General features: G+C 41.2%; 2 protein-coding genes across 3 annotated transcripts in view; both read left to right on the forward strand.

Moving 5' to 3' along the window:
- The first annotated feature begins 1,353 nt into the window (after positions 1-1,353).
- Positions 1,354-27,695, forward strand: part of LOC6740219 (midnolin homolog) — an 86,802-nt gene continuing 60,460 nt past the window's right edge. Inside the window, exons 1-2 of one of the 2 annotated variants that reach the window (XM_039298045.2) lie at positions 1,354-2,045; positions 7,891-8,054. The gene's annotated coding sequence lies outside the window, so the exon portion shown is untranslated. The remainder of the gene's footprint in view (positions 2,046-7,890; positions 8,055-27,695) is intronic. The other variant, XR_005544691.1, reaches the window with a different exon arrangement.
- Positions 13,697-15,733, forward strand: LOC27207269 (BTB/POZ domain-containing protein 9-like). The gene has a single exon (XM_039298046.2). It carries the CDS (start codon positions 13,898-13,900, stop codon positions 15,650-15,652), a length of 1,755 nt encoding a protein of 584 aa, XP_039153980.1. The 5' UTR covers positions 13,697-13,897; the 3' UTR covers positions 15,653-15,733.

Consider the following 27,695-nt stretch of genomic DNA (forward strand, 5'->3'; position numbering starts at 1 on the left):
AAAAGTAAATAAGTTTCGATTACTTTAAGTTTCAACTGGTTAAACTTATCGAGGTCGATCTGTATTTCTGTGGTCGCTGCCTTGCGCCTTTTGCTATTTTTTCTTGCCTTGCATTTTGCTGCTGTTTCTGTTTCTGCTTCTGTTGTTGTTGTAGTTGTTGTTGCTGGTGCTGCTTTAGTTTTATTTCTTCTCGTTTTTGTGCATTCCTTGGGCGAACGAGCCTCAACCGGTTCTGTTTGCCATTTTAGTTGCATTTGGCCGAGAGAGAAGAGGAAGGAGAATTGTTGTCAGGTTGGTTTGCTCTTTGGCAAAATGCAAAAGATAGCCAGAGCGAGACGGCGAATGCTGGGTGCGACTGAGACGGCAGAGACCTGGGAACTCTTCTCCTTTTTCCCACTTTTGTTTTGTTTTGGTAGCGATTTGCAGTGCTCTCCTGCATCCTGTTGAACCGGTTACCCGTCCACTCCTGCCCACAAAAAAAAAAGCCACAAAACTGACACAAGTCGGAATTCTATAGCGTTTTTTTCAGACTTTGGGTTACCCATTAACCGGATTAAAGTTGTAGGACTATCTATTTGAGGGATAACAAAATAATATGCATTTTATGCCGCAATAGGCTTTTCCTAGCCATATATGTACAAATAATTTTAAGAAGTGCTTGCTTGCCTTAATCTCATACTCATTTTTTGGAAATTTAAAATTATTTAAAGTATTGCACATAATATTTATAACAACTAATATAAACATTCAAAGAGCCTCCTTGGCCGGAATTACATACTCTTAGCCTTAAGCATATAAAATATACAATGTACGGTATATCTATAAATTTTAGAACGAAACTCCTTTTAATAACTCAAATATTTTTTTTCAATTATTGCACATACCCTGGCTGTAAACATTAATGGGATGCAGCAGCAGCTTGTTTTTCGTGTTTTCCGTTCAGTTTCGTTCAGTTTATTTCGGTTTATTCGACTTTTCCCTTAAAACTTCTTTACTTTTCCTCTATGTGCTTCGAACACGGTCCACACTGGCAGCTCGAACGCGCAACTTTGATATTTTAATGTACAAATAGTAGCATTAGTAAATTAGTAAATATTATTTAAGAAATAAAGGAATGATTTCAAGAACTTACAAATTAACTTTATATATTAACAAAAAATTGTCTAATAAAATGTGGTAAACACGCTTAAAAACGAAATGTTAGGAGATTTCGTTACCAAGATAATTTTTGGACCTTGAGTTCGAATCGAGCCCGAACCTGCCCGATTCGAACATGAACCCGTCCGGCTCGCACCAACGAGTTCGACGCGAACAGCGACGTCGCACGCAACACGCTCGACACGAAAAGTGAAGTTGCCGTACAAATGGTGTTTCGCTCGCGATTCAAATCGAATTTGGACTTCGCAGGGGACGTTTCCACAGGCGTTCGTCGGAGAAAATACGGGAAAACACGGGATAAACTCGGGAAGGAATTTACCATTTCGGAACTCGGCTTTTCGGCCTTTCGTTGCGCGCGTGCTTGTCTGTGTGTGTCTCGATATTATTGTTGCTGCGCTGCGTCGGTGTGTGTGTGCATTTGAGCCACGGAGAAATTGTTAACAAATACAAAAAAGTAAAAGAAAACGAAAAAAGAATAAACCGGTTCCTTATTTTCTGCTTCAGCTTCTTCTTCTCCTCGTCGCCTGCAATTGCCTTTTCGTCATTCGTAATAACCAAAATCGAATTCGTTTCGCCAGCGCAATTTTAATTTCTTTTCGGTTTTTGACCACCCGTTCTTCGGTGCGAAAGTAATAACAACCAAAACAAGGCATAAACTATATGTAGCATTGCAAAATTAACCAAATTTTTTTTACTGTGCCCCAAAACGAATACGAAAAATTCCAACGAATCAGTGAGTGCAAGAAATCAAGGAGATAAAGTTGCGAATTAAAATCCAGTGCCAAAAAGTGAGAGAAATACGAGAAACAAAACAAAAGTTGCAAATTTACCGAAAAATTTAAACAGCAGAACAAACGCACACACGGACACCAAAAGGAGGAAGAAAGGTGAGCACAAGAAGCGCAGAAGGAGAATACGGTAAAATTGAAATTGTTGTTGCACCATTCACTTGCATTTTGCGCGAGAGAGAACGAGACGGGAGATCGTCTCTCTTTCGAGAGGATCTGCGGATCAGATCCTCTCCCTCTCTCTTTGGCCTCCTCTTTATTATGCATTTCGCATTACAATATCGGTGCCTCTTTTGTGGTTTCTTCCTAACAAAACCCTACATCTTTCGTTTATGCTGTCCCTCTCGCACCTCGTACTTGCAGCGTTGAAAATTCTTCGGTTTTAAAGACCCAACTTTGAAAAGTCGATTCAAAAAAGGCTAACTGTTCAAATCTTAGATTTTACGTAAGCATAAGTGTTATAAATTTATATAATTTGACCTTTAAAGAATATTAGTTATTACTTTAAAGTTTTCTATTAGTTTTAGACATTTCTTAAAGAAAGTTCATTATACAAAAAAACACTTGTGTTTCGGGCTATTTAGCCGTGTTCTTTAGTTTAAAAAGCATTAGTGGTGTATTCAGTCTACAACTTATTAAAATTAATGTGAGACTCCAAATTAAAACAACGATAAATACCCAAAGCCAATCTACAGTTTTTGGTTTTATTTAAATGTTTAAATAGCCATTTTCGCTCCCATAAAATTCGATTTAGTCAACTTGGACCGTGGTTTTGGTTTTAGTTTCTAGCGCGCCAAGTGCATGACATTTTAATGGCCTTAGGGAAGGGAGGGGTGGGGGGTTGAATGGGGGACCATTGGGGAAAACAGGGGTAGTGGCAGGGGACGGGAGAGGGGAGGATGGCGACATTGTTAAGTGCCATGCAATGTGTTTTCTGGGGGCTAATGAGCGGCAGCCAATTCGAGTGCCAATTAAGTTGAATCTAAATAAAAATTTAAATTTTTGCGGTCTATTTTAGCTGCAGATCAATAAGTCCCCGGAGAAACTAAGCCCAAAATTCCAAGGGACTGGGAAACAGACCTAAAAATAATGCCATTAAAAATTAACAGAGCCGAGAGAAAATACAATCAAAATAGTTATTCTGTGTTTTAGCTAAAATTATAAGCTTCTGGCTTAACAAAAAAACAACGAACTAGTTATTGATACTTTGTTGTTCAGATACATTACGTCACTTTTGTAGCAATCCCTCAAGTTGATTTCAAGTAACAGATGCATTTTCCCAAATTAAGATAGAAACTGCACTTCTTCCACGAAATAATGTGAAAGAAAGAAGCACAAGGAATTGGGGCAGCGGAAAGCAAAGTTGAAAAATTGTACACGACATTTTTTAGATGCCCGAATAAATCAGGCAAAGCACAAAAAGCAAGTTAACATCGCCATTAACTGTAATAGGGAATTAAAAGAGGGCCAAGAATTATGTGAACCTAGCCAGGCTATAAAAACAAAAGGGGAATCCGCATCAGAAACGGAATAAAAGAAAAACCATATGTGGCAAACGAGCCAAATGAAGTTGGGATGCTGAATGGATGGATAGTTGAGAACAGGGAAATCGAAGCAGAGATATGGGACAGATAGTACCGCTTAGAGATCGGGGATTAAAGAGCCAGATTTAACCATTTGTGGTATGAATTCGTTGAGTTTTGGCCCGCTTACAGCGAATTTTTGAGATATTAATTAAGTTTCGGAAGTATCTTCAGCTCGCTTTTGCCTTTAAATTGCCGTGGGCCTCAGCTGAAGTTTCTTGTTTCTTTCTCGTTTATTGTTTATTGTTATTTGAATTTTTTTATTCGTTGCCTTATGATTTTGTGCTGTTTTTCTTAAGCTTTTTTGTTGTTTGTTTGTTTATTTGCTTGGTGTGGTGCGGTGTCTTCCGTTTAAGGTTATATTTATTAAACTTTTATTGCAGTCGCCGCGTGCGACAAATGAAAATAAACGGAAAATAGAGACGAAAACGCTAGGAAAAGTAAAATAAATTGAAATAAAGAAATGTTGCTGCTCTCTTGGATTTCACTTTTCAGCAACATTGAAGCACATTTGATTTTCTTTCACCAGCAGGAAAATCAAAATAAAAGCTATGGCCTACGCACTGGATATTGGTAATGAAAGACTTTCAATTATCCGATAAATCGAAAATCGGAATATTATATTCTTACATTTCCGTAGACTTCATTCAGTAATCATGATTTCCAAGTCCTTTGCTATTTTGCCCATATTTTTCTAGGTTTTTAGTTTCTTGGCAGTAATGGGCTTTGTGGCTTTTCCAAGACGGCTTTTATTTATTCTTTGCCATCGGAGAACTGCTTACACTAAATAAAAACTTGTTCCCTTCTATTTATTTAGTTTTTTTTCCTGCTGTTCGTAGTTTCCCTAGAAGTTGCCGTTTTAATTGAGCGAAAAAAGGCTCAACTCTTTGAAGATATTAAATTTCCAAATGATTTTTCAATCTGTGCACAGATCTGGGGAAAAGTGTCTTTTCTGTGAGCGGGTGAGGGGGGAAAACGCCGGCCGCCCATGGTAACTTGACTTTGATTGCTTTCGGCTGATAAACGTCTGAACAAAAAAAAAAAAAAAAGAAAAAAAAAATTCTGACTAACCGGACAAACACCCTCCCCTCGCTCCCCTACCCCGCTTTAGAATTTCCCTCCACCCTTTTGATAATCGACAAATTGCTTTGTGTTTTGTGTGTGTGGCAAAGTTTTTCTCTGCGCGCTTCGCTGGAGAAAAGCGGAGAAAAAAAAAAAGTGGAAAACAGTTTTGTCATGCTCCTGCTCATATGACAATTGTCTGCCCATTTCCATTCTTATATTTTCCAATTTCTTTCTTTATTTTTTTTTCGCTCATTCACGGTCAACCACTTGACCTGGCCAACAATTTCCACTCCTTCGACCACGTTGATGACTTCATGTCAGCAAGTTTGCAACGTTTTGGATGCCTGAATTGCCGGGGCCAGCAGCAAATGTCAGTCGGAATTATCTTTCGAAGAAATAATTTTTAATTTTGATATGACATGCGGACAGAGAAGTCTTTTTCCCTTGACTGCGTGTGAATTCTCAAAGTTTCCCCAAAATGCTCTGCTCTTTGAACGGGAAAATGCAGGGAGTAAAATGCTTGATAAACTGGAAACGCATTAAAAATAGGGTCTTTAAATGGTTTTTGGAATGAGCTGCTTAAAACGAAGTTAGGTTAGTTAAACACAAAGCAAGGATTAGCAGATTCTCTTTCAATTGTCTGAGATTTTGCTGAGTTCAACAAATGCGAGCATTTTAATTAGATTTCTAAACAATCTGCCAGTGAATCTATAAAATAATGAATTTATTTCAATTAAATGTACAATAAGCAATTAAACTGAGGCCATAGAAAGAAGCTTTGCGCAACTCGGTTCAATCAAATGGAATCGAATCAAAGTTCTTTCATCTTGCCTTATCATTTGATTTCTTTGCATTGCCCGCTTGTTTCCATATTAAACGTTTTTTTTTTTTCACAAAGCGATTTTAATTTTATGCTGCTCGCATTAAAATGCAAAAAAATCACATCAAAACCCATATCGATTTGTCCAAATGGTAAATGTTAATGAGCAGGGAGCTGCGTGATTTTTCGCCCGACTTAATGTCATTCCATGTGATATCTCAGCAAAAAAAATCAAAAAAAAAATATAAGAATGAAATACAGAACAGCAGCGGAAAAGGGCAGCGAACAAAAAGCAAAAGAACTTGGCCCTGGCCAAAAAGACAAGAGAAATTCGGCAATTCGGAGCGTTTAATCATTTAAAAAGCATCTTTGTAAGCGAATCCCCATACCAGCGACTTCCTCAGGAATAAAGTAAAAAGTGCCTTACGTTCTTCTGGACTTTGCGCTCAGGGCTTATACTCTATAAGTCGGGATTATACAATTTGTAGGCCGTTTGTTAGCCAAGCGAAATTTTTGAATTCTGTAGGGTTTTCCCTGTGTTCCTCTCCGAAACTATAAATAATTTCTTATAAAGTGTGTAATCATTTCATAGTCGTCATACTGTTGGTATGTATTAGCTTAGATTTAAGTTGAAAGATACTTAAGCATGGTTTTCAAATTGTGGCAATATTTCAAATTGTTCGTAAGTATCATTACACACCTCTGAGCTGTCAGCTAAAGATTCAATCTGCAAGCGTGCTCATTTATTCGGTTTCCAAAATGTTTTCCCTGTTTTTTTTTCCTACATATATTTGTCCTGTAAAACAGTCAAAAGTTGTCGTTGTTGTATAAGAAAGTCACAGTTGGCAAGATTCCGCGTCTCTGGACGCCCCTTCACCAACGCGCCCCCCCTTGGTCACGCATTGAACTAAAGATTGAGGTCACCAAAAAAAAAAAAAAGAAAAAAGAGCCAAAAGATTTCGGGCGGGAATGTGGAAGGAAATGCGTGGCAAGTAGGCGCGTGGCGCCTCGGTCACAGTATCAGTTCTGCCCCACCCCCGCATCTGCGTGACCCCCTATCCAACCCCGCCCCCGGAATTCCCCGCCCCTCGATTGGCCTTGCCTTGCCGGCGGGCACAAGTTACAATAACTTTTGCCACAGTTTAAGTTGCCGCCGCCGTGCCATTTCGTATCTTTTCTTTTGGTTTTTCTCTTTTTTTCTTTTTTTTTTGCGTATTTTGCTTTTTTCTTATTTGTTTTTTTGGGGCGACAAGGGGCGAGGAGGCGTGTCAGTGTCATTGCTACTCGAATGCATTTTAATCCGATTGAGTATCTCACGCCGTATTCGGCCGATTTTTCCAGTTGGGAACTTACTGCACTGGGTATCAAAAAGTCTTCTGAGTATAAAAGATAACAAATAAATTAAATACATTCACTGAATGAAATTCAATTGAGAAAAATATCATAACTCTAGTATCATTGTTACTATTGGGATTTATAAAATTAGACCGTTTCAGTTATTATTGAAACTAGAAGTTCACAAAAACAAGTTTCAGAGCGCATTTAAATAAATGTATCTTTTACTCATATACCATTCAATGCTGTAGATGGGTACCAGATAGTTCGTTTAGCTGCATTCTTATTTTCACTTAATTTTTTTCGCAATGAATACTACTTTTCTGCCAAGACTAGCAAAAGTTTGATCTTCTTTTTTGGCTGGCGCATTCAACTTTATTTAGTAAATCGGCTTTTTTATTTGCTTTTCGATAGAACAAAAGAAAATTGAACTTGAAGCAAGTTTGCAACGGTTGGACCAAGAAAGGTTTAGCCTGGGGTCATGGTTCAGGAATGAAAAGGCTTTGGGCCCAGCAAAAAAAAAAAAAAAGGCATGAAAGGATGGCTATACAAAAAATGGTATTAAAGGGCCAGCAAAAAGTGGTATCCTCTTGTCGTGTATAAATCTCGGCTTGTGGTCGTCTGCTGACTCAGAAAGTTGTTAGTTTTGAATAGAATTAAAATTCTAGGCCGTAGCCAAACTGGATTCTCCTTCACAAAAAGTGTTAATTTCTGAAGTTTTAAAGTGAAGAAGAAAGAAATATGATAAATATTCATGGGCGCGTGAATCATTTGGCAAACGAGATTGGCTGTCAAAATAATTTGGTTGCCTACACAAATCGAGTGGTTATTGTAAGGAATTTAGTTAAATATTTGAAATTTTAATTACCTAATTTGCAAAGCAATTTGATTTGAATTTAATTTGATTTGATTCCAATTAAGTGTGGAATATTTTACACTTAGCTGCTTAAGGGCATGGAAAGATGTCAATTAACATCAAATGTGCATTTTATTCATCGTGAAATCTGATTACGTAGCTGAAGGTTCTGCGCATAGCAAACCCAAATAGTGTTTGCCAATTTCCGCCCGCCTATTATTGTTTATAATTCGAAATTTGCAATGGCCCAACTTACCACTCACTTACCCCTGCGATCTTTTGCAGCATAAATTTGGTAACTTGGGGGCATCTGGTGGATGCACAGAGTCCAGAGTTTTCGGGACTGCAGGACCAGGTGGAAAAACAAAAGTGGAAGGTCGGTGTAATTGAACGGCAACATCGGCGAGCAGAAGAACAACAACTGGAGAGCGTAAAACATAAACAGACAGGTAAGTGGAAGTGGGGTGAAGCCACCTGTTGTCAACCGGGCGAACTAGTACTCAGCTCATCCACTCTATTTATTATTTAGCTAGTATCCACTGTTGACCATCCGAGTATCCGAGTGCTACTACTGCCACTGCGTCTACTATCCTCTGACTCATCCGTATCTGTATCTATTTCGGCCCGTGTGTATCTTGTCTTGTCGACTGTGTCAAAAGTGAGCGCAAAACTTTGCGCTTTCGACTTGTAGATACTTTGCACCAGCCACCTTATATCTTATGCCCCAACCCCCCGCCGTCCGTTTACTTCCGCTGCTTTTGTTTGGCTTTCGTGCAGTTTGCTATCTTTAAGATACTTTCTTCGTATTTCGGGTATTGTTCTTTGCCCAGCTTCGGCTTCGGCTTTGGCTTCAGTTTCAGTTTTCTTCCTCTAAATACTTTTCGCTGCCTGCAATTTTCGAACAAACAACAAACAGGAGGAAAAACAACAATTGCAGCTGCAAACTCTTTGAGAATTTCCCTCCGCTCGAATTCTCCGTCGATTTTCCCTCGTCCTCGTTTGGGTTTTCATTTTCGGCTTTTCTCTCTCCTGCACAACTCGATCGACAAATATTTGCCACTACAATTAGCGCTCACCTGTGATTCCTCGGTGTTTGTCTAGTTAGAGAAGAAAATTCCAATAGATTGAAGTTGATTGTAATTTGCATCAGGGCGGAAAGAAAAGGTGTTAACGCTGATTACATAGATCTGTCAGTCATTTTTTTTTTTTAAGTGTAACTCCCAATCTATTGATAATACCCAGGATATATTACTAAAAATCTATAGATTATTTAACTGTATGCCATGCATATTTCTTCCGCCTGAATGAACTTTTGCGTGACTTTCAGAAAGGCAACCCGAAAAAAAGGTTTTCCTATTCCAAATGGTCAAGAAATCAGAAATTACAGATAAGCAGCGGAGGGCAGAGTAAACTTCACTTAAGTTGGGAACAACTTATCGCTTCTTTTCTCACTTAAATCCCCCGCTCACCTGCTTTTTTTTTGTTTTTTTTTTTTTGGATTCCTCGCACTTTGCCCGTCGAACCATTCAAATTTAAATCAATTTGATTCTGATTAGCCACACACGCAGTTTTTTCCCCAACGCTCGAAAACCTTTTCTTCCTTCTTTCCCTTTCGCTCTTTCAGTTTGTCCCCATGGTTTTCGGCGTATGTTTCTCAGTCGTTTTCTCGTTGTTGTTGTTGCTGTTGTTCTTTGTACCTACAACTAGTAAATAAATTAGTTTTTATTATTGAGAAAACAGGTTTCCACTTTAAACAGAGTCAGAGCGAGAGGGAGCGATTTAGGGAGTAGGAATGTTGACTCTTGGACACGCAGGTTCAAAAAAGGAAAAAAAAAACACAAAACTGGTACACTCGTCGAAACTTTGGGTACGTTGTTTGTAAAATAAAATGATAGTAGATGTATTAATACCATAATATTGATAATAATACCATATAATAATACATAAAGGGAAGAGAGATCAAGAGAAATTCCCAAATACTTAAAGTATAACTTCCTAAAGGAAAGAAATGCAATTCTTTTTTGCGGTGCACGAAAAAAAGAATTCTTCACAGTTCGCTGACAGAACCTGTTTAAACAGAAAGAGACGCAGGGCTTGTGCAGATAGGTCGCGTAGGCAGAGAGAAAGAGACGGCAGGAAGGGTGCCGATACCAAGAGTCTTCTGGCTTCGTTCGCTCGATTTCTTAACACTTTCGTGATTTGAATTTTTTCTCCTCTTCTTGTTGTTGTTTCTCTTGCTGTTTGGAATCAATTAAATCAATGGAATATGCACAGAGCTCACTGCTCAAAACATAAAAAGTAAACCCGGCAGGCCAGCAGCAAACACTCCATACAAACAAATTATGAACAAACAGCGGCGACGAGCAGGAAGAAGAAGCAGCAGCAGCAACCGAGGATTGTATGGATATGGATGGGGCTATATCTATATGGTTATATGGCTATATGGCTATATGGCATAGTATTCATATATTGCTCCCAAGGAGTTGGCGAAGCGGTGAAATATTATTATTCAATGCCATCGATGCGCTCTGTTTGCCATCCACTTTAATTTTCGTTGCTTTTTTTCTGTGCTTTGTTTTGTTTTTCCTGGCCCGTTTTGTTGTTTCAACTGTTTATGCGCCGTGTCTAATGACAGTTTTGTGGTCATTATTTGAAATATATATATAGATTTATATGTATATAGCCGAGAATATATGTGCTCCGAGATGGATGGGGGTGTGCGTATCTATGCGTTTGGATAACGCCCTGGAAAACCCGACACAAACAAGCTGAGTTTTCGCAATTAAATGTTGGCCATAAATTAAATGTCTGTTGTCCACGATAAAAGCGGCAAGCAAATCGAAGAATTCGAATAGCGAACTTGGGGAATACCGCATACGCTGGGGATTGTAGTTGGGGTTGGGCACACTAATTATGTGCCATACTAAAGGTTATACTAAAGGTTATAGCAATATCAATAAAATGCACAAATCGAATATAGCTACAGGACTGCGAAAGGAATGTTATAATCGAGATAAATATGTATGTATGGCCCATGCGTATATCTTTAACTACCAACTTCTTGGTTTTATACCAAACTCTTGGTTTTATTCCGATTGAATTCGATTTGATGCGATAATGGGCATCACACTATATAATCATCAGCATACGATTGTTTACCCAGGCACACACAATTCCGAATGCCGACTTATATGGGCAATGGTTATGGGCTATATAAATGATGATGCTGCTCATTTCTTGTTCGATATTGTTGTTCTTGCTGTTGTTGTTGTTGTTGTTGTTGTGTGTGGGCCGCCGATTTTTTTTTTTGTTTCTGTTGTCGAAATGCCGCCTCTGATAAATGAGTTTTGGCTTTTTTGTTAAAACGACGTGGGAAAATAATGCATTGATTTACATGGCAACACACAAGCTGACCATCGAAACAATGGGCAATGGGGCACCTTCAGACCCCCGCCTGTCTAGTCATTCTCTGGACTCGAAATAGAGTCTCTGGTGATCGGGCACGGGATGGCATTGGATTGAGGTGTGGACGCAGCACATGGATCAAGTGGGAAGTTGGCTGGAAAATCGCCAAGATTGTATGTATGTGTATTTTCGAGGAAGAGAAACACATTTGGCAAGATGAAACTAGTATTTCAAGTGTTAGCTATAGTTAATATGTTGCAAATAAAGCTGGTGAATTTAACAATGACTGTTACTAAAACCTAATATATATATATATCGTATATATACTTGTTTTATACCCTAGTCTTGCCATGAGAATGCATTTTCGAGCAGCTCCAGAGCCACATTAACTCGGCGTGAAAAATAGCCACTCATTTTCAACTTAATCCCCGAACCAATCTCGATTCCCAATTACTTGACCATTTATTTTACTGCATCCTCCGCTGCACAGTCACTTGGAACAGCTGTTAAACTATTCAAAAGTAATCGCTCCACTTCTGGCCCCCCACTCACAGTGCCCCATTTCCACACCCACACCTTGTGCTCGCTCCTCCCATGATTCACTTGTTTGGCTACTTTCTCAAAGAAAACGACGAAGAAGCTGGCACTAGACTGGAAATAGCACTGAAAAAAAAACAGTGCTCAGTATTCAAAATTAAACTAACTTAAATGGGTCTTTGGCAGCACATTTACATATATTCAATTGAAACGTAACATTTGATATGTAGCAGTTCTGAACATTTTAATCAGCCTGCCGCTCTTAATTGGATATTCACATTTGACCTGTATCAAATTATCATAATATTATTATTTTCCCATTGCCCTCCACCAAGTGCCCTGCTCACAAATCGAACGGCAAATCATGCCCATCAGTTGCAGAACCCAAAGATCTGCCCTTTCATTAGTTGAAAAGTGCCAGGAAAGTTTGCATAACAAAATAAAGGCCAGCCAAAAGTGGGAGGTGGGCGAAAAGTGGGCTGGAAAACAGGTAAAAGTGGTTGTGTGGGTGAGGAGGGGGTGGTTGGTGAAAAGCCAATGTTAATGAAGCGGCTCTTTGTCCAAAACTGTCGGACTTGTGATATCTGAACTGGCAATAAGCGCCTTTCCATTCATAATTCGATAGACATTTGGCCACTGGCAACCGCCCACAAGAAGCCACCGCCGCCCCTGCCCCTGCCACGCCCCCAATTCCCCACCCCCCTCCCGCAACCGTTCTCGGGCAAACGGATTCCAAAACTGTGTGTAAAAAGTATTTTCAACTTTTGGCCACATGCTTCATTTATCACAAATTCATTTATCATTTGTCCCCTCACACTCGCACAAACACACACACAAACACACACACACACACACCGAATGATACAAAATGCGAATGTATTGCACACTACCCACCCACCGCCCGCCCACCCACTTCCTCTTTTTTATATTTTTTTGAAGAGTTTTTTTTTTTTGGTTGAATATATGTCGCTGGCAGTGCAAGTCGCCTTCGAACCCAAAAACTAAGCTTGTCCAAATATAAAGCGAGAGATATGGCAACAGAGGAGCAGGGCGGGGGTGTGGTGCGGTGCGGTGCGGTGAGGGGGAAACCAGACGAAGAAAAATGATAAAGCAACAGCCAGAAACGAGGGGCGGCGGGCTTGGACGGGGGCGTGGCAGTTCCACAGGACGAAGGCGACTAGCGAAAATTCGCATAGCTCGATAAAAATTGTGAGGCGAGCAAAAAAAAAAAAAAATGTGGGAAAAGCCCGAAAACTGCCAAAAGAAAAATGATATAAAGACAGAAAAAACGGTCGCATAGAGAATCTTATATGGCGAATATACCCTGTAATTAAGAACATCAGTTCGAAAACATTGCAATTATATTTTAAAAACTTATATCGCTATTATTATTCAAATATTTATTCAACTTATAACTGAATAATATTTCCCTAAATATAACATTTGGGATCACAAAATATTTTAACTATTTTAACTACAATAACCAATTGTATGTCTTGTAAGATTAGAGGGTAGCTACGGTACTCCCAACCTGAGGAAGGCGAACTGTAGTCCAAACTCCTACTCCTCAGCGACTTTCCTCTTTTCCGGAGACCATTCAGAGGATAAGGTCAGGAGAACGCTTTACAAATCCTCGAAAGAGACTCGGAAAAGCGGATGGCGAAAAAATCGCCGAAAATGAAGCGAAGCGAAAATAAAATTTCCCAGCTAATGACAAAAATTTCCGGTTTCACAGCAACAGCAGAAAAAATAGGAACAACAACAAATGATAACAACAACAACAACAACAACAACTTTAGGTGCAGGAAAATACGCTTTCGATTGGCAAAAGGGGAAAATCGAGGAGCGAAATGTAATCGCTTGCGAAACGCGTGCAAAACGCGCGCGCGACTAATGATACAATTTCATTTGTGTGGCAAGTGAAAGTGTCTCAAAAAAGCAGAAGGAGCTTGGGAAAAAAAACTATGGAAGAGGCTGGAAGTACACTGCAAAAGTATACGATTTTTAATACAATTAGATTAGATGCAGATATTTCTGGTAATTGTGCTATCTTTATGGTATTCAACTTGCGAGAGTAAATGATCTTCGAAAGCAGAAAAGAACGTTTCATACCAAAAGTTTTTGTTCATTTGCTTATTAAACAAATCAATCATAAGTGTTAACTAATCATAGCAAGTTAACTAAAAACAAAAACACTAGTAGGCGAGACGAAACGTCAATTGTGAACTGTTCCCTCTGGCTGCTCACACACATAAATATCCGTCGCACGGAAAACAAGCAAACAAAACAAACGAAACAAACTAAACAAACAAAACAAACTAAACCAACAAAACAAACAAAGAAGAAAAGGATGAGCAGCCTAGAACACCACAAGATGTCCAGCGGCACAGACGTGGTCGATCTGGGCAAACGCTTCTCGGCGGACATGGCGCGCCTCTGCATGAACGAACAGTACGCGGACGTGGAGTTTATCGTCGAGGAGGAGCGCCTACCCGCCCACCGCGTCGTACTCGCGGCACGCAGCGAATACTTCCGGGCACTGCTGTGCGGCCTGGAGGAGAGCCCACAGCGCCAAATACCGCTTGAGGTGCCGTTGGCTGCGTTCAAGTTGCTGCTGCGCTACATTTACTCGGGCACACTGCCGCTGTCCACACTGGACGCGGATTCCACCATCGAGGTGCTGGGCATGGCCAATCAGTATGGATTCCAGGATCTGGAGATGGCCATCTCGAAATATTTGCGCCAGTATCTGGCCTTGGACAATGTCTGCAGGACTCTTGACGCGGCGCGTCTCTACAAGCTGGAGGAGCTCACCGAGGTGTGTCTAAAGTTCATGGATCGCAATGCCGGCGACCTACTGCGGCACAACACCTTCATTAAGCTATCTAAGGAATCGCTGGTGGAGGTACTACGACGTGACTGCTTCTTCGCCCCCGAGTTACAGATCTTCTTGGCCGTGTGGAACTGGAGCCGCTTCAATAGCAACGTGGACTACGAGTCCCTGATCAGTTATGTCCGCCTGTCGCTGATAAACCTCAAGGATCTTCTGCAGGTGGTGCGTCCCTCGGGCATCCTGGATCCCGACCAGATTCTCGATGCCATCAACGAGCGCTGCACTTCGAAGGCGCTGCCCTACAGGGCGGCGCTCTGGCCGGAGAGGAACGTGGCCGCAGATATGTTTCAGTCGCGCTGCATCCAGGGAGAGTGTCGCGACGCACTGCTGGATGGAGATGTGACCACCTATGACATGGATAAACGGTATACGCACCACTGCATCACGGACAAAGATGCGAGCATTGTGGTCGAATTGGGCACGATCTGCCTAATCAATCACATCCACATGCTGCTCTGGGACAGAGACAGCCGGGCGTACTCCTACTACGTTGAGGTGTCCGTCGACCAGCAGCATTGGGAGCGCGTAGTCGACTACAGCGATTACCACTGCTGCTCCTGGCAGTACTTGTACTTCGCACCACGACCCGTCAGATTCATTCGACTGGTGGGCACCCACAACACTGTGAACCGGGTATTCCATGTGGTAAGTCTGGAAGCCATGCACACGGCCAAGGTGCCGCGTTTAGTTGACCACTTTGTGGCGCCCAAGAGGAACGCGGCCACCATCGAAATGAGCGCCAATGTGACGGACGCCGTGAGTCGCATGGTCAACATGGTAATCAATGGCTCTTGTATGCATAACGAATGGGACTCGGAATATACTTACCTCTCATTTGGCATCGGCGAGATCTCGGTCCGTTTGGGCCAACCCTACTATCTCGGCTCATTGAGGATGTTGCTGTGGGACAGCAATGATCATAACTACAGCTTATTCATTGAAATTTCCACGAACCGCGAGGAATGGCAGATGATCCTGGACCGCCGCAACGTGAGGTCCTGCTCCTGGCAGAACTTTCACTTCATGCCGCGTCCAGTGGTTTATATTCGCATTGTGTTCTCACGCGTAACAGCGAATGGGATGTTCAGAAACATCCACTTCGAATGTCCCACCCAGGACAAAAACTACTCAATGCAGATATCCGACATGGAGAAGGAGAAGGAGACGGCCAAGACTGACGATGACAATATTGCCTCCACCTCGGGATCATAGTTGGCTTCAGCGCACGCTGAAAGTTAGGCTTAGTAAAAAGTAAAGGCAACGCAAAAAACACAAACTTCAAATGAGTTACAGCGTTTTAAAAAACAATTTTTGCCGAACGATCCGATTCTCGGAGCAGAGGCGTAGGAGTCACGGGTTCTGCGGGGGGCTTAAGGGAGGGGGGCAGCTTGGGGCAGCTTGGGGCAGCCTTTTGTTGCGCATGCGTTAAGCGTTTGACGGTGATTTTTTCAAAGGGGCAATCTCATTGCCGAGAACTGTGGAATTTTAAGTGCTTTTCTCAGGTGATTTTTTTTTTATGTTTGGTTTTTTGGCCAAAATTGAATGGGAGTGGCCGGCGGTGGGTTAAGACCACGTTCGAGTCAAGCGAAAAACAGTTAAATCCGCGCAGGCAATGGCCCAAATGAATTACCACTGGCGCGGTAATCCCCGCCACAGTTCCCAAGTTAAGACTCGGACTCGAACTCGAACTCGGACTGGTTTCCTGGGCTCTAGGCCCTCCTGGCGAAATTAGTTTTCCTGGAAGCTAAAGCAAAAGCCAAAGCTTCACGGAGGACAGCAGCGGATGGAATGACATTCCAGGAACGGTAAAGCGATAAAATAAGAAACGAATTCTCGGGACATAAATCACTTCTTCGCTCTCACGTCTAATAATAAAACATAAATATTTGGAAAAGTGATTAAAGTGAATATGGTAATGAATACAAGCTTCAAGAAATGACTGCTGAAGCGGAATAGGAGTCATAAAGTTCCTTTTAATATTTTCAGAGCATTTCAATGTTTATATGATCATTAATATACTGGAATATTTTGATTTATTTACCTAAAAATTGGTGTTTTTATTTGAATTTTGAGGCACTTTAAAAAAATCAATGATTTCATTCAAGTAAATAGGCCGTATATTTCTTTATTGAAGGATCCTTTAGCTCGATTTCCAAAAATAAAACTAAAAGGTTTGCTTACATTTAAATTTCATTTTGAATACGATTTGATTAAGAAGAACTTCTAAAAATGGATATATTTTAATGCACCTCTTAGATATCATTTAAGCCCCACTTTTTCTTCTGTTTTCCTTTGGGATTATTGCAAAAATCTGCAGATCCAATTAATGCAGCCATCTGTTTGCCAGCGACAATCGCATAAAGTTAACTCCCCTGTGCGGCAAGAACCCCCCCTCCCGCACTCTACAGTCCGCCCCCCCCCCCCTCCGCTTTTCGCCACCCATGTGGAATGCATCCCCCCATTTGGTGTCGCTTCTTCATCTCTTTGCCGTTCTTATGCTGCAGCCGTCGTCGCTGCACTTAATTTTCATAATTAAAAAAGTTTACCTTGGCGAACCTCATGTGCGTGCCACGCCCCCGCCCTGCCTCGCAGCCCTTACCGCCCTCCCCGTCGTTACCAGCACTCCGCCCCTGGCTGGATACGCACATTGGATCCGCCACACACTCGGAAAATTCGCTATCAACTTTAAAATCATATCACAATTACATTTCGCTGGCTGGCTTATAGTTGTTTTTCAATAATGTTGTTATCGTTATATGTTGTTTACAAAGTTGTTTAATGTGCGTAGGAATTTTGGGAAGCTTTTTTTTTGAATTAAATAGCATATGCACATTTCTAATGGTTTCAAATTTCGAAAAGTGTGCACACAACTCCTACGCTGCCAGAGGCAAAACGTTTTTGTAATTAATTTATGCAAATAATCAGAGACGCCGCTTAGGGTTGCCACCCTGTTTGAATGAGGTTCGGTTGGGGGGCCAATTGCAATCGCCCTGAAACGCCCACCGCACCCCTGCCGCCCATGCGTGGCATATTAAAATGAATGACCCTCGCCCCACAAACAATATATGTATAAAAAATACGTATTTTTTATATATTTTGCCCTATTCCCCGTGTTGTATACGTATTTTTATGTTTTTTTCAACATTTTTTTTTAGCCACTCCCTCACGTAAGGATTAAGTAGACAAGTTGGCAAAACATAGCGCCATGCAATCCAACAATCCCCGGCATTACCCGCCGCCCCTTCTCTTGTATGTCATCATAATTCCTGTTACACATGAGGGGAAAATCCGAGGGGGTGGGGCTGGGGTGCTTGCAAACTAGTTTTTCTGCAATACTTTATTTTCCCGGCTCTTCGCCATTCGCCCTATTTGCATGTGTGTGTGTGTGTGTGTGTGTGCAAGTGCCTGCTCCTTTTGCCATTTTGGAATTTATTATAAAATATTTTGTATGTAATTCCCTTCTTGACTTGACTTTCGGGTCGCTTTCAGTGTTTGCAACGCTCAGAAAAAAGCGAAATAAAAACGAGTGGTAGATATCAAAAGGAAATATAAAGCAGGACCTTTTGGAAATGAAAGGAAAGAGGCTTATTGTATGAAGAAAAGGATACTTTAGTAGAGCTAATTTTAGTAGGTACCCTAAAAATATTTAAAGGTATTGCTAGTCTATTAATAGATAGTTTCAATAAAAATGTCAAAAAATTGACGTACAATAGTAATATTAGGTGTTTATATATAAATGAAAAAAATAAATCACGTGGTGTTCTAAACCTCTGCATATCCTAAAATAATCATCTTAACCGATCAGTTAAGAAAATGGATTTGGACCAGAGGATTTTAAAAAACTGCGGGTATTTGCGACTTAAAGCCTGGAGAATGTCCCTGTTTCCACGTCAAGCCTTTCACTGATTTCCCCCTATTTTGGCATGCCAGCTTTTGGCCAGGCTAAGACACAATGACTGTGTTTCATTTCAGGGTTGGGGCTGCGGAGCCCTTTTTTTCTTCGAGGAACCCTCGCAGAAATTGTCAAACAAAAGGCAAAAGGGGGAGGCATTGAATGAGCAGCGAGTTGAGGCGAAGGCGAGCCTAATGACTTGAGCCCCACAATCGCACTGCGAGTCACAGTGACAGTCACAGTTACCGCTCCCGCTCCCAATCCCAATCCCGTTCCTGTTCCCACAACTTCCCTTTTAGCCGGGAGTGCCTTTTGTGACTGGGTACTTTCAATCAAAGCCGGTCCGGACCGGGCCGGGACTTTGGACTCGAGCTCCCCTTTTTGGCAGGGAGCAGAATGGAGAAAAAAATGAAGGGGAGTTTCAGAAACTACCAAAATGGGGGAGAACTACTACGGCCGCGGCGACAAAAAGACGAGGAAGCAGTTGGGAACTAGGGAAACCAACTGCGGTTGTTGGCCCGATTTCTTTTTTCGGGTAGCTTTATGACTGTTTTTCCCCGATTGCTGCGGTTCGACGTTACTTTTCCCGGGGGAACCGTTGAGTTTGGACCAAGGATGCGGCTTCGAAACTGCTCCTAACCGATTTAAAACCGATACATAACCGTTTAGAAAATGTACGATTTTTTTTAAGTTTTCGAAGATTTGTCATTCTAGATAATTGCAATCGTTTACAAACATTTTGCATATATTTTATATTTATTTTGAAGTTTCGAAACTTATATTTTCTGCTCAAAAACATGGCTTAAGGATCATATCATTATCATTAAAGATCATGGAAACCATTTGAGTGCAGCTTCCTCTGGACAATAATTTTTTGCACCCCTGGTCGGTTTGATGGGGCTACAATTTTGCTGTTGTTTTTGCTGTTGATTTTTTTATTCGCCCCCTTCAAAAAGGGGTTATTGCCCGATACTGGGCTACCCTACCTCCAGTAAACAAAAAAAAAAAAAAAAAAATGAAATAAAACAAAAATGGGGGAACACAGTGGGAAACCCTCTGCCAACTGCACTGACTCACTTCGACTACTTGAGAGTGTGTTGCACCCGCAAAAATATAAAAAAAAGGTTAAATTTTTTGTTATATAACAAAAATTATATATACCACTAGGAGAAGACGAGAACTAGAAGGGGATTATTAAAGTGAGAAAGGGGCGAGCAGGAGAATTGGAGAATTGAGAGTGGCAAATGTGGGCAATGTTTATTTTGCGTGCCGGGGCACTTAGCGCAATTTCCGCTTCTAGGCGAGGCCCAGAGACAAAGTAACTCCGACTCTCCCGTTTCTCCGACTCTCTCGTTCTCTCTCTTTCTCTGTCCCATTCCCTGAAATTCTCCCTTTTTGCCTGATTTTTCCTTGAGACATCCTTAATGCTTCATTAACCGCTTTTACACTTGAAAAAAAAAAAAAACAAAACAAGCAGTAGGGGCAAATATATTTCTTTTTCGCTTTTGCATATATAAAACTATTTAAATTATAAAATTGTTCAATATTTAGCTGCAAGTAAAATACAATTTTAATAAATATTAATAAATTAATAACAAGTTAAATTTCCGTGTAACCCTACACCCATTGTGGGTGTAGTATGTTTATATTCTTAAACGTCTAGGTTGTAGACTTTATTTCTCCCTGTGTAGGCATCCATAAAACATATCTGTCTATCGGTGCGTTTATCTTCTGCCTCCCTCACATCAGTTGCCGCGGCGCAGAGAAACCCGGATTCAGTACTACCTGAGCTACTTTTTACTTTTGGGCAAATATCGAATGACAGTAACCCACGGAGAACGACCTTTGCTCACCACTTAAGTGGCTCAGTGCTCATTGAAATTTGAGGCTGGAACCGCGCAGCTTCCTTCTTCTCCTCAGCCTCCTTACAGCCACCTACCATCCTCCTCCGCATTCCCCCTCCCACCCGCAGAGCCAAAACCGAACATCAAATGTCTGGAGGCCGCCGGAGAAGAAAAGAATGCAGAGAAAGAAGAGTGGAGGTTGTGGAGAAAGGAGGACGCAAAAGGAACAAGTCCCAGGCAGAACCTTTAACGGTCTACCGACAAAAGTCTCATTGTCTCACGGGCCACATGGCCCTGTAATCAAATGTCAATGAGATGAAGGAGGTACTATCATTCTGCACACAGAAAAATCGATGTAATTAACATAGTTAACACAAGATGTTGATAGAATAGTTAGTATCTAGAGCCTAGACAGGGTTGTAAAAGAAGTGTAACCTAAAGTGCTACATTTATGAACTGGATACCATTTGTGTGTTGTGGAATAGATTTATGAGTATTTTTCTCAGTGTGTAAAACACACTCTTACTATCTCTTTGCCCAAAAGTTCGCTTTAACTTTGTGGTCTAATTAGGCTTCGGGCGACAAACAGAAGTAGTGTCGAAAAGCCAAGGCAAAAAGCAAAAAGAAGTTGGTCCGGTCCGGAAAAGGGTTAGAAGGAAGCATAAGCGAAACTCTTTCGTTCGTCAGTTGGAGAAAAAACCAGGAGCAGGGAAATCGGAGGCGGGCGCAGAAAAAAGGATCTGGAAGCGGATGTTGCAAATGATTCAATCAATTTGGATTAGATGCCAATCCTTTTTTGCGCGACAAACTGCGGATGTGGAAGCACAGCAATGTGGATTGGCGAACACCGCGTGATTCTCTTAAAGATCTTAAAGATGTAGTGTTGGAAAAACACTCATTTTACACCACCGCACACACCAAAAGTATTTTCAGCAGTCACATTTATATTTAATATTAAAATACTTTTCCGATAGGGATATATGTATGTATGCATGTACCTGCGATATTGGCGGATGAACAATATTCCAATGGATATGGTTACCTTGCATACATGTGTGAGTGCACATTTTTTATGGCCCTATTTACATTTTTCGTTGCTCATTAATTTGTGCAGATTTAAGCCGCTTGGATGCATGGATGGCCGAGGGAAAACCCTCTTAAATAGTTCCACTTTTTGATGGCCCCTTTCCCATTCCGCCCTCCAGCATCAGCAGATCCACTCCGTTCCGCAATTCCGTGGCCATTCACTCTTCCGCATTCCATTAGAGCGTCAAAGTCCCCGTTCCGCGAAGGGAACTCACTTAGAGACTTTCCATCCGTTTGTCTCGTAGCTCATCCCTTTGTCTTGGATCCACCAGCACCATCACCATCACCATCACTAGAACCATCGCCCTCACCAAAACCAGAACCATAACTCTTCCACCGACCTGCTGGGTTTTTGTTGACTACGTCGCCGCCAGAGGTTCATTTTTACAACCCGAAAAAGTGGCGGCTTGGGGGGGAGGGGTGCAGCGCAAATGCTCCCGCAAGTTCTTGGCTTGCTGAATATAAAAAAATATATATGTATGTACGGCCCGAACAAATGCTTTAAATTTTACAAAACTTTTCCCAAACAAAACGAAGAAGTTGCATGCGAGATGGCGAGGCGGCGAAAAAAAATCGCTGAAAATTGCAGTCGTAAAGTTTAATTGTGGCCAACACCGTCGACCCACCCGGGCCACTTGAGGAGTGGCCACCCAAACCACCCACCTCCCACTGGTGGCTGCCACAAACTGTCCAAGTGGAAATTCCAAATATAATATATCATAATTGGAGTCATTTTTTGTTAATACTTACACAAATACCTAACATGTTTCGATCTTAAAAATGCAACAACTACACTACTTTATAAATCCATAAAATCGAACTTCAACTTCAAATCGAAAATAGCACCTTAAAATTCCACAACTCACTGTATATACTTGCAAATATACATACATACATATGTATTATGTATTAACTATGGAAGGAACTGCATCAAATTTGCACAAGAAGTGTTAAAATTGTGCGCCAGCTGCACGCAAATTTACACAGCGAGAAAATTGGAGAGTGAGGGCAATGGGTGGCGGGGGGCGTGGCGTAGTCGAATAAACTAGCAGGAGGAGAACGAAAAAGGCAACAAACTTCTTCAACAATCCAATGAAAAATTGTCCAAATAAATATTTTTGCAATGGACTCAAAGCAACAAAAATATTAACAAAAAAAAAACTGGAAAAATGGGGAAAACTGCTGGGAAAACCAGGAAAGAGCGTCGAACAAGTCAACTGATGAAAGCATAAAAAAGGAAAGAAAAAAAATGGCGAAAAGCGGAAGTTCACACTCGAGTCAAGCATGAAATCGTAGAAGAGAAAGTGCAGGGGAATCCCAGAGCCAGTGGTGCTGCAAGGACCAACGAACTTAACCATGCTGGCCAGTGTCCTCGTCAATGGCCTATAGAGCGGCAAGAAGAAGCAGTGCCACAGAATTTCCCAGTGACATCAAAATTTACATTTTGCACTCAAAAAGAGTGCGAAGTGAAAGGCAGCAAAAAAATTAAAGTGCAAGAAAAAATACGAAATTGTATAAAAGGGAAAAGCAACTTCCACTGGGGTAAAACCAAATAAAAGGGGTTCTAGCAACAGGGGCGTAGGAGAGGGGAAAGATTTTCATAAAACCAAACATATATGTGGAAATTTCCAAAATATAAATCGGAAAAAGTACATATCTCTAAAGTTTTCAATCCCCTAAGCGAAGTGCTTTGAAAATGACATATGACAGTGATAACAGTTATTAGAGGTCGATTAGGCGTAGTCAACATTTTTTTCTTTTTTATAAACCCCCTGGTGCGAATTCCACCTACGCCCCTGCAAAAAGGGAGTAGGTGTTGACTGTGCAACAACAAAGTTGGCAATAAAAATGCAACCAACCTAAGCGAGACAGAGATATATGAACGGCGCAGGGGACGCAGTAAGGGACTAAATCATAAATGGATGATGGTCCACACCAGCCAGCAAAAGGACGAGGCAAGTCATAGGGGACAAGGGGGCGTGGCAGTGTCCTAAAGGAGCAGGGGGTGGCTGGTAAGGGGGGAGGGGTGTGGAAGGAGGCCTGGGGAAAAGGAAAAGCGAGCAGTGGACAAGAGGCGAAGGGAACTGCTGCTGAAGGAGCATAGGAAATGAGTTTCAGGACTTTTCCCAGCTTTGTGTCTAATGGCAACTCGGCCACTCGGAGGCAGCTCACAGATTTCATTTTGAACTTTTGAGGTCTACAACATATATATATATATATATATATATATATATATATATATATATATATATATATATATAGATATTTAAATTTATACAATATAGGAAGACTTTAAACCGAGTTTTATGCAATATCATTATTTCAAACATTCATCGTTTGATATTGTACATCAATGTATGTATGTATGCATTTATGGTTTATTTTGCAAGATAATATAACGAATTATAATGAATGTTTTTTTCCGTCGTTTATATTTTGCATTAAATTAAACTTCCCTTGGCATAAAGAGATTTCCTAATTGAAATAATACCATTTCCTTTATAATTCCACACATCCCTTTGCCACGAAATGTTTAATTTGTTCTCCTTTGCTCTAGATCTCCCAATTATTTTTCAGTTTCTCTGTTTCATTTTAATTTCCACTGCCACTTGCCCCCAATTGAGTCACTTGCCATTCACCAAAAGGCAAAATCACAAAAAAAACCCAAAAACACACACACAGAACAAATTAAAAAACAGATGGAGAAAACATAAAAAACTGTCATGTGCTTGCCTCTGAAGTCACTGAAAATGTCACTGTCTGCGTTCGTATCTGTGTGTGAGCCCGTGTATCTTGTAGTGTTTGATTTGCGCTTGATTTATGCGCTTTTTAAATGCCAAAGATTAGACATTTGTTTAGCAATTAATTTTCGATGACACTTTTGCCCACGAAAATGAGGCGACACAAGCGCAGCCGAACTACAGGCGGCTTTTCCAGCACTGGGCAGCACTCGGATCATTAAGATAGAACGCCCACACGGTCACAGTTTTGTGGCGTCTCTCTGCTGCCACCGTCTTTGCACCGCCTCCTCCCCATGCCCCACCACTCTTAGCCCATTGCCATTCACTCGTCATCCTCCTTTCCACTCCCAATTTTTTCAGAATATTTTTTTTTGTTTCCTACTGGCAGCAAGCGAAACGAAGCGGGCAGGTGCTAATTAATTATAAACGCTGATCAGAGAGTAGCGCGGGTATGCTCAGATGCTCAACTATCTCACTTTATGATGCACAAATGCGAATGGTTACAAAATTTATATTTTGAGCTATTTCATGATCCATTTGCCTACAGGGTATCCAGCACGTTCAGCTTGCGCTTAACCGCCTTGTCATCTGTTTTTGTAAACTGTAGGAGGAAGGTGAAAGGTGCCTGGGTGAAGTCTAATGGTGAAAAGTGGGAACTTCGCGGCAAGTGTGTCGCAAGCAGGTCCCAAACACACAGATAAAGATGTGGCAGGGTGTCTTGGGGACACATCCAAGTACCGCACCTCATCAATTTGGCTGGAAGTTGACTTAATTTTTTCACTTTTCGGATGACAGAGTGCCGGGGAAAATCAAGGGGAAAATAGAGATGTGCTTTCGAACGAAAAAGTAAATTTAGTTTGTACTTAAATGTATCAATCCTTACATCACTTGCACATGTTTTTTGAGCTGTATAATCTTGAATTTTCACTTTAATTAGCTTAAATGCTGGAAAATTTTGATTCACCGCTTTTTCTCCCTATTTTTCCAGCTGCTTTTTGCTCCGTCGTTTAAACAAAAGAAAAAGAGAGAGAGAGAGAGAGAGAGAGAGAGTGAGAGAGAGAGAGAAAAACAAAACACGAGTTGACGCTTTGAACAAAAGACAAACTAAACTTTTGTTATTGTTGAAAGTCGTACGAAACTTCAATTAAATAAATTATTTTTATGAAATTAATTATGTATGAGCAAGGGAAAAGCACGAGCACACACACACACACACACACACACCCATTTACAGTAAGAAGTGAGATAATTAAAATTAAAAAAATATACATAAAAGAAAACAATTGCATGCAAAATGCATAAAAGGAAACTCCAGGGCTTTCCACCATGGAAAATGGCAAACGACATTAACTTTTGGACTTTTCCCTTTCGCTCGCATTGTCCAGTTCAGAAAATTGCAATTTTAGCATTAGGTTTAGCAGAGAGTTAGAGTTAAAGCAGGAAAATTATGGGCAAAAAAGAAAAGGTAGCCCCTTTAATGTTTAATTTTCTTTTGAAATTACATTAAAATAGTATAGTGTATTCTCCCATTCGATTTCACACCAACTCGGATTCCATTTAGCCTGGGAGTTCGGATTCGTGTGCTTCTCACTCCAATTTTCTTGCGGGCCATGTTTATTTTTAAAGGGATTTTGCGTTTGCCAAATTGTTAGGATTGAGTTGGGTCCGATATTTTTGGTTGGAGTGGAGTCGAAGGCACACACTTCTTGGTATATGCATATACGAATATATATGTGTGTGTGTGTGTGCAGTGTGTGCCCCCTTTGGCCCCGCCCCTTTCTTCTGCACCTTGGTGTGGCATGTAGTTTATTTATTTCATAGTTTTTGTGCTGCATCATCTTCATTTCCGGCCAGGGCAATAGAAGGAGTGCGGGCCATGGACTGATGAAGAAAGCAAACAACTTCCTAAACAGCCGAGAAGAGAAGGAGGAGGAGATGGAGGTCTCGGGATTCGGGAGTTATAGTTCGAGTTAGAGAACCCCGCAAAACATTTTGTTTTTATGCCCCACTTGCGTGTGGCAGCTGCATTAAGCCAAAAAGATGGGGCTGGGGTATGGGCTATTGGTGTGGGGGGTGGGGGGTTGGTGTTGTTGTACTCTGACCCCACATGAAGTGAGCCAAAACTGGGTGGGTGACAAAGTGGCTGTGATTATGGCCACGACACAACAGCGTAACTTGCTAAATAATGTTAAAATGTTGAAAAATCAAAACTCTATTGAACTTTAAATATGAAACATTATAAAAATCTTGATAATATATATTATATAAAATTCATACTAATTTATATATTTGTTTCTTCTTTACAGGTACGTTTCTATTCTCTCTCTTTGTGAAGCCGCATGAAAAGTAGCAACTGGCCTTGCGATCTTAATAAAAAGCGTACTTGGCGTTGGTAATATCAATTAAATAGTTATTAGAGCTTTTTTTTTGTTCACTGTACCAAAAAGATGAGGAAACCCCCATCTATTCTGTGTGGCTCCTACTTGGCCACCCAACCGCTCCTCCAGCCCAATTGCCCCGCCCCAATCATCATCATCATTGCAGACGTTTAATTGAAATGGCCCAACGCACGCCACGGCCATAAAAACCATTTCAAGGTGCCGCATTAGTCGTCAGCCCCAACGCCCCATCAGCCAAAAAGCATGGCGCAGGTGATGATGAGAGGTGCGAGTTAGTTGGCCTGGCCACTTCCCTACCAAAAAGCAGCTGGGAAAGAACCACCATGTCCGTAGGAAGCGCCAGTAGGGCCAACAAAAAGATGACAATTATAAACAATTTTGATTTGCCTTGGCGATTTATCATGGCCTCGGGCGGAAGTAGAAGTTGCCGGGGGGTTGGGGTGGGTTGGCTACTACGACGATACTATGTAATCATAAAAAACAGACATCGAAGGCGATTCTGAAGGACTTTTCACAGCCTTTTTAACCGCCCTCTTCCAGTCACCATTTTTCACTTTTTTCCTGCCTCTATTTTTTTTTACTGGCTGCTCTTGATGGCTGGAAATTACGCGCAGCATAAAAGAAAATGAAAAATTATTTTTAAAATTAAGCGCAGATAGGGTCTGGAGGGGGGGATTCAAATTGCGAAAATTAACAAGACGGATGCGGAATAATATATGGACTTATTTTATTAAAATGGAATGGAATGGAATGGAAAAAGGGCATTTTTGGGGTTAACCTCAATTATCATTGTGATTTTCCCCGCCCATTTTCCACTTGCCCCTGCCCACGGAATATATATGTATGTGTGCGGGGTTTGTTAATGATAATTCATTGATGTGTGATTGGCAAACAAAATTGTTAATTTCTGGCGCACTGATGATGTTGGCTGTTTGGAAGTTGTTAACGAGAATTTCGTTATTATTACGTGCTGTAAATTTACAATTCCCCCGGATTTCCCCCCGCCCCTTGTTTATTGCTACTGACAGGGGGCAGTTAATGAGGCGTGACGGCCAAACATATAGTTAGCATTAACTATAACCGAATCGATCCGATTCGATTCGCCCGCCAGGGAGGCCAGAATTAATTGCCGAGCAGCCAGAGTTGCCTGATCTCCGATTTCGCCCCCACCTGGAAATCATCATCATCTTAATTGCTTTTCCGATGATTAGCGGGTCGGTGAAACGGAAGCGATTCGCTGTTGCCATCTTACCATATTTATAATTAATGTATTACAGCTTTATTTTTTTTTAG

Source organism: Drosophila simulans, chromosome X, assembly GCF_016746395.2.
Source record: "Drosophila simulans strain w501 chromosome X, Prin_Dsim_3.1, whole genome shotgun sequence".
Lineage (NCBI taxonomy): Eukaryota > Metazoa > Arthropoda > Insecta > Diptera > Drosophilidae > Drosophila > Drosophila simulans.

Excerpts from the sequence above, each read along its gene's own strand:
- LOC27207269 (XM_039298046.2), top strand. The coding sequence starts at position 13,898 with ATGAGCAGCCTAGAACACCACAAGATGTCCAGCGGCACAGACGTGGTC.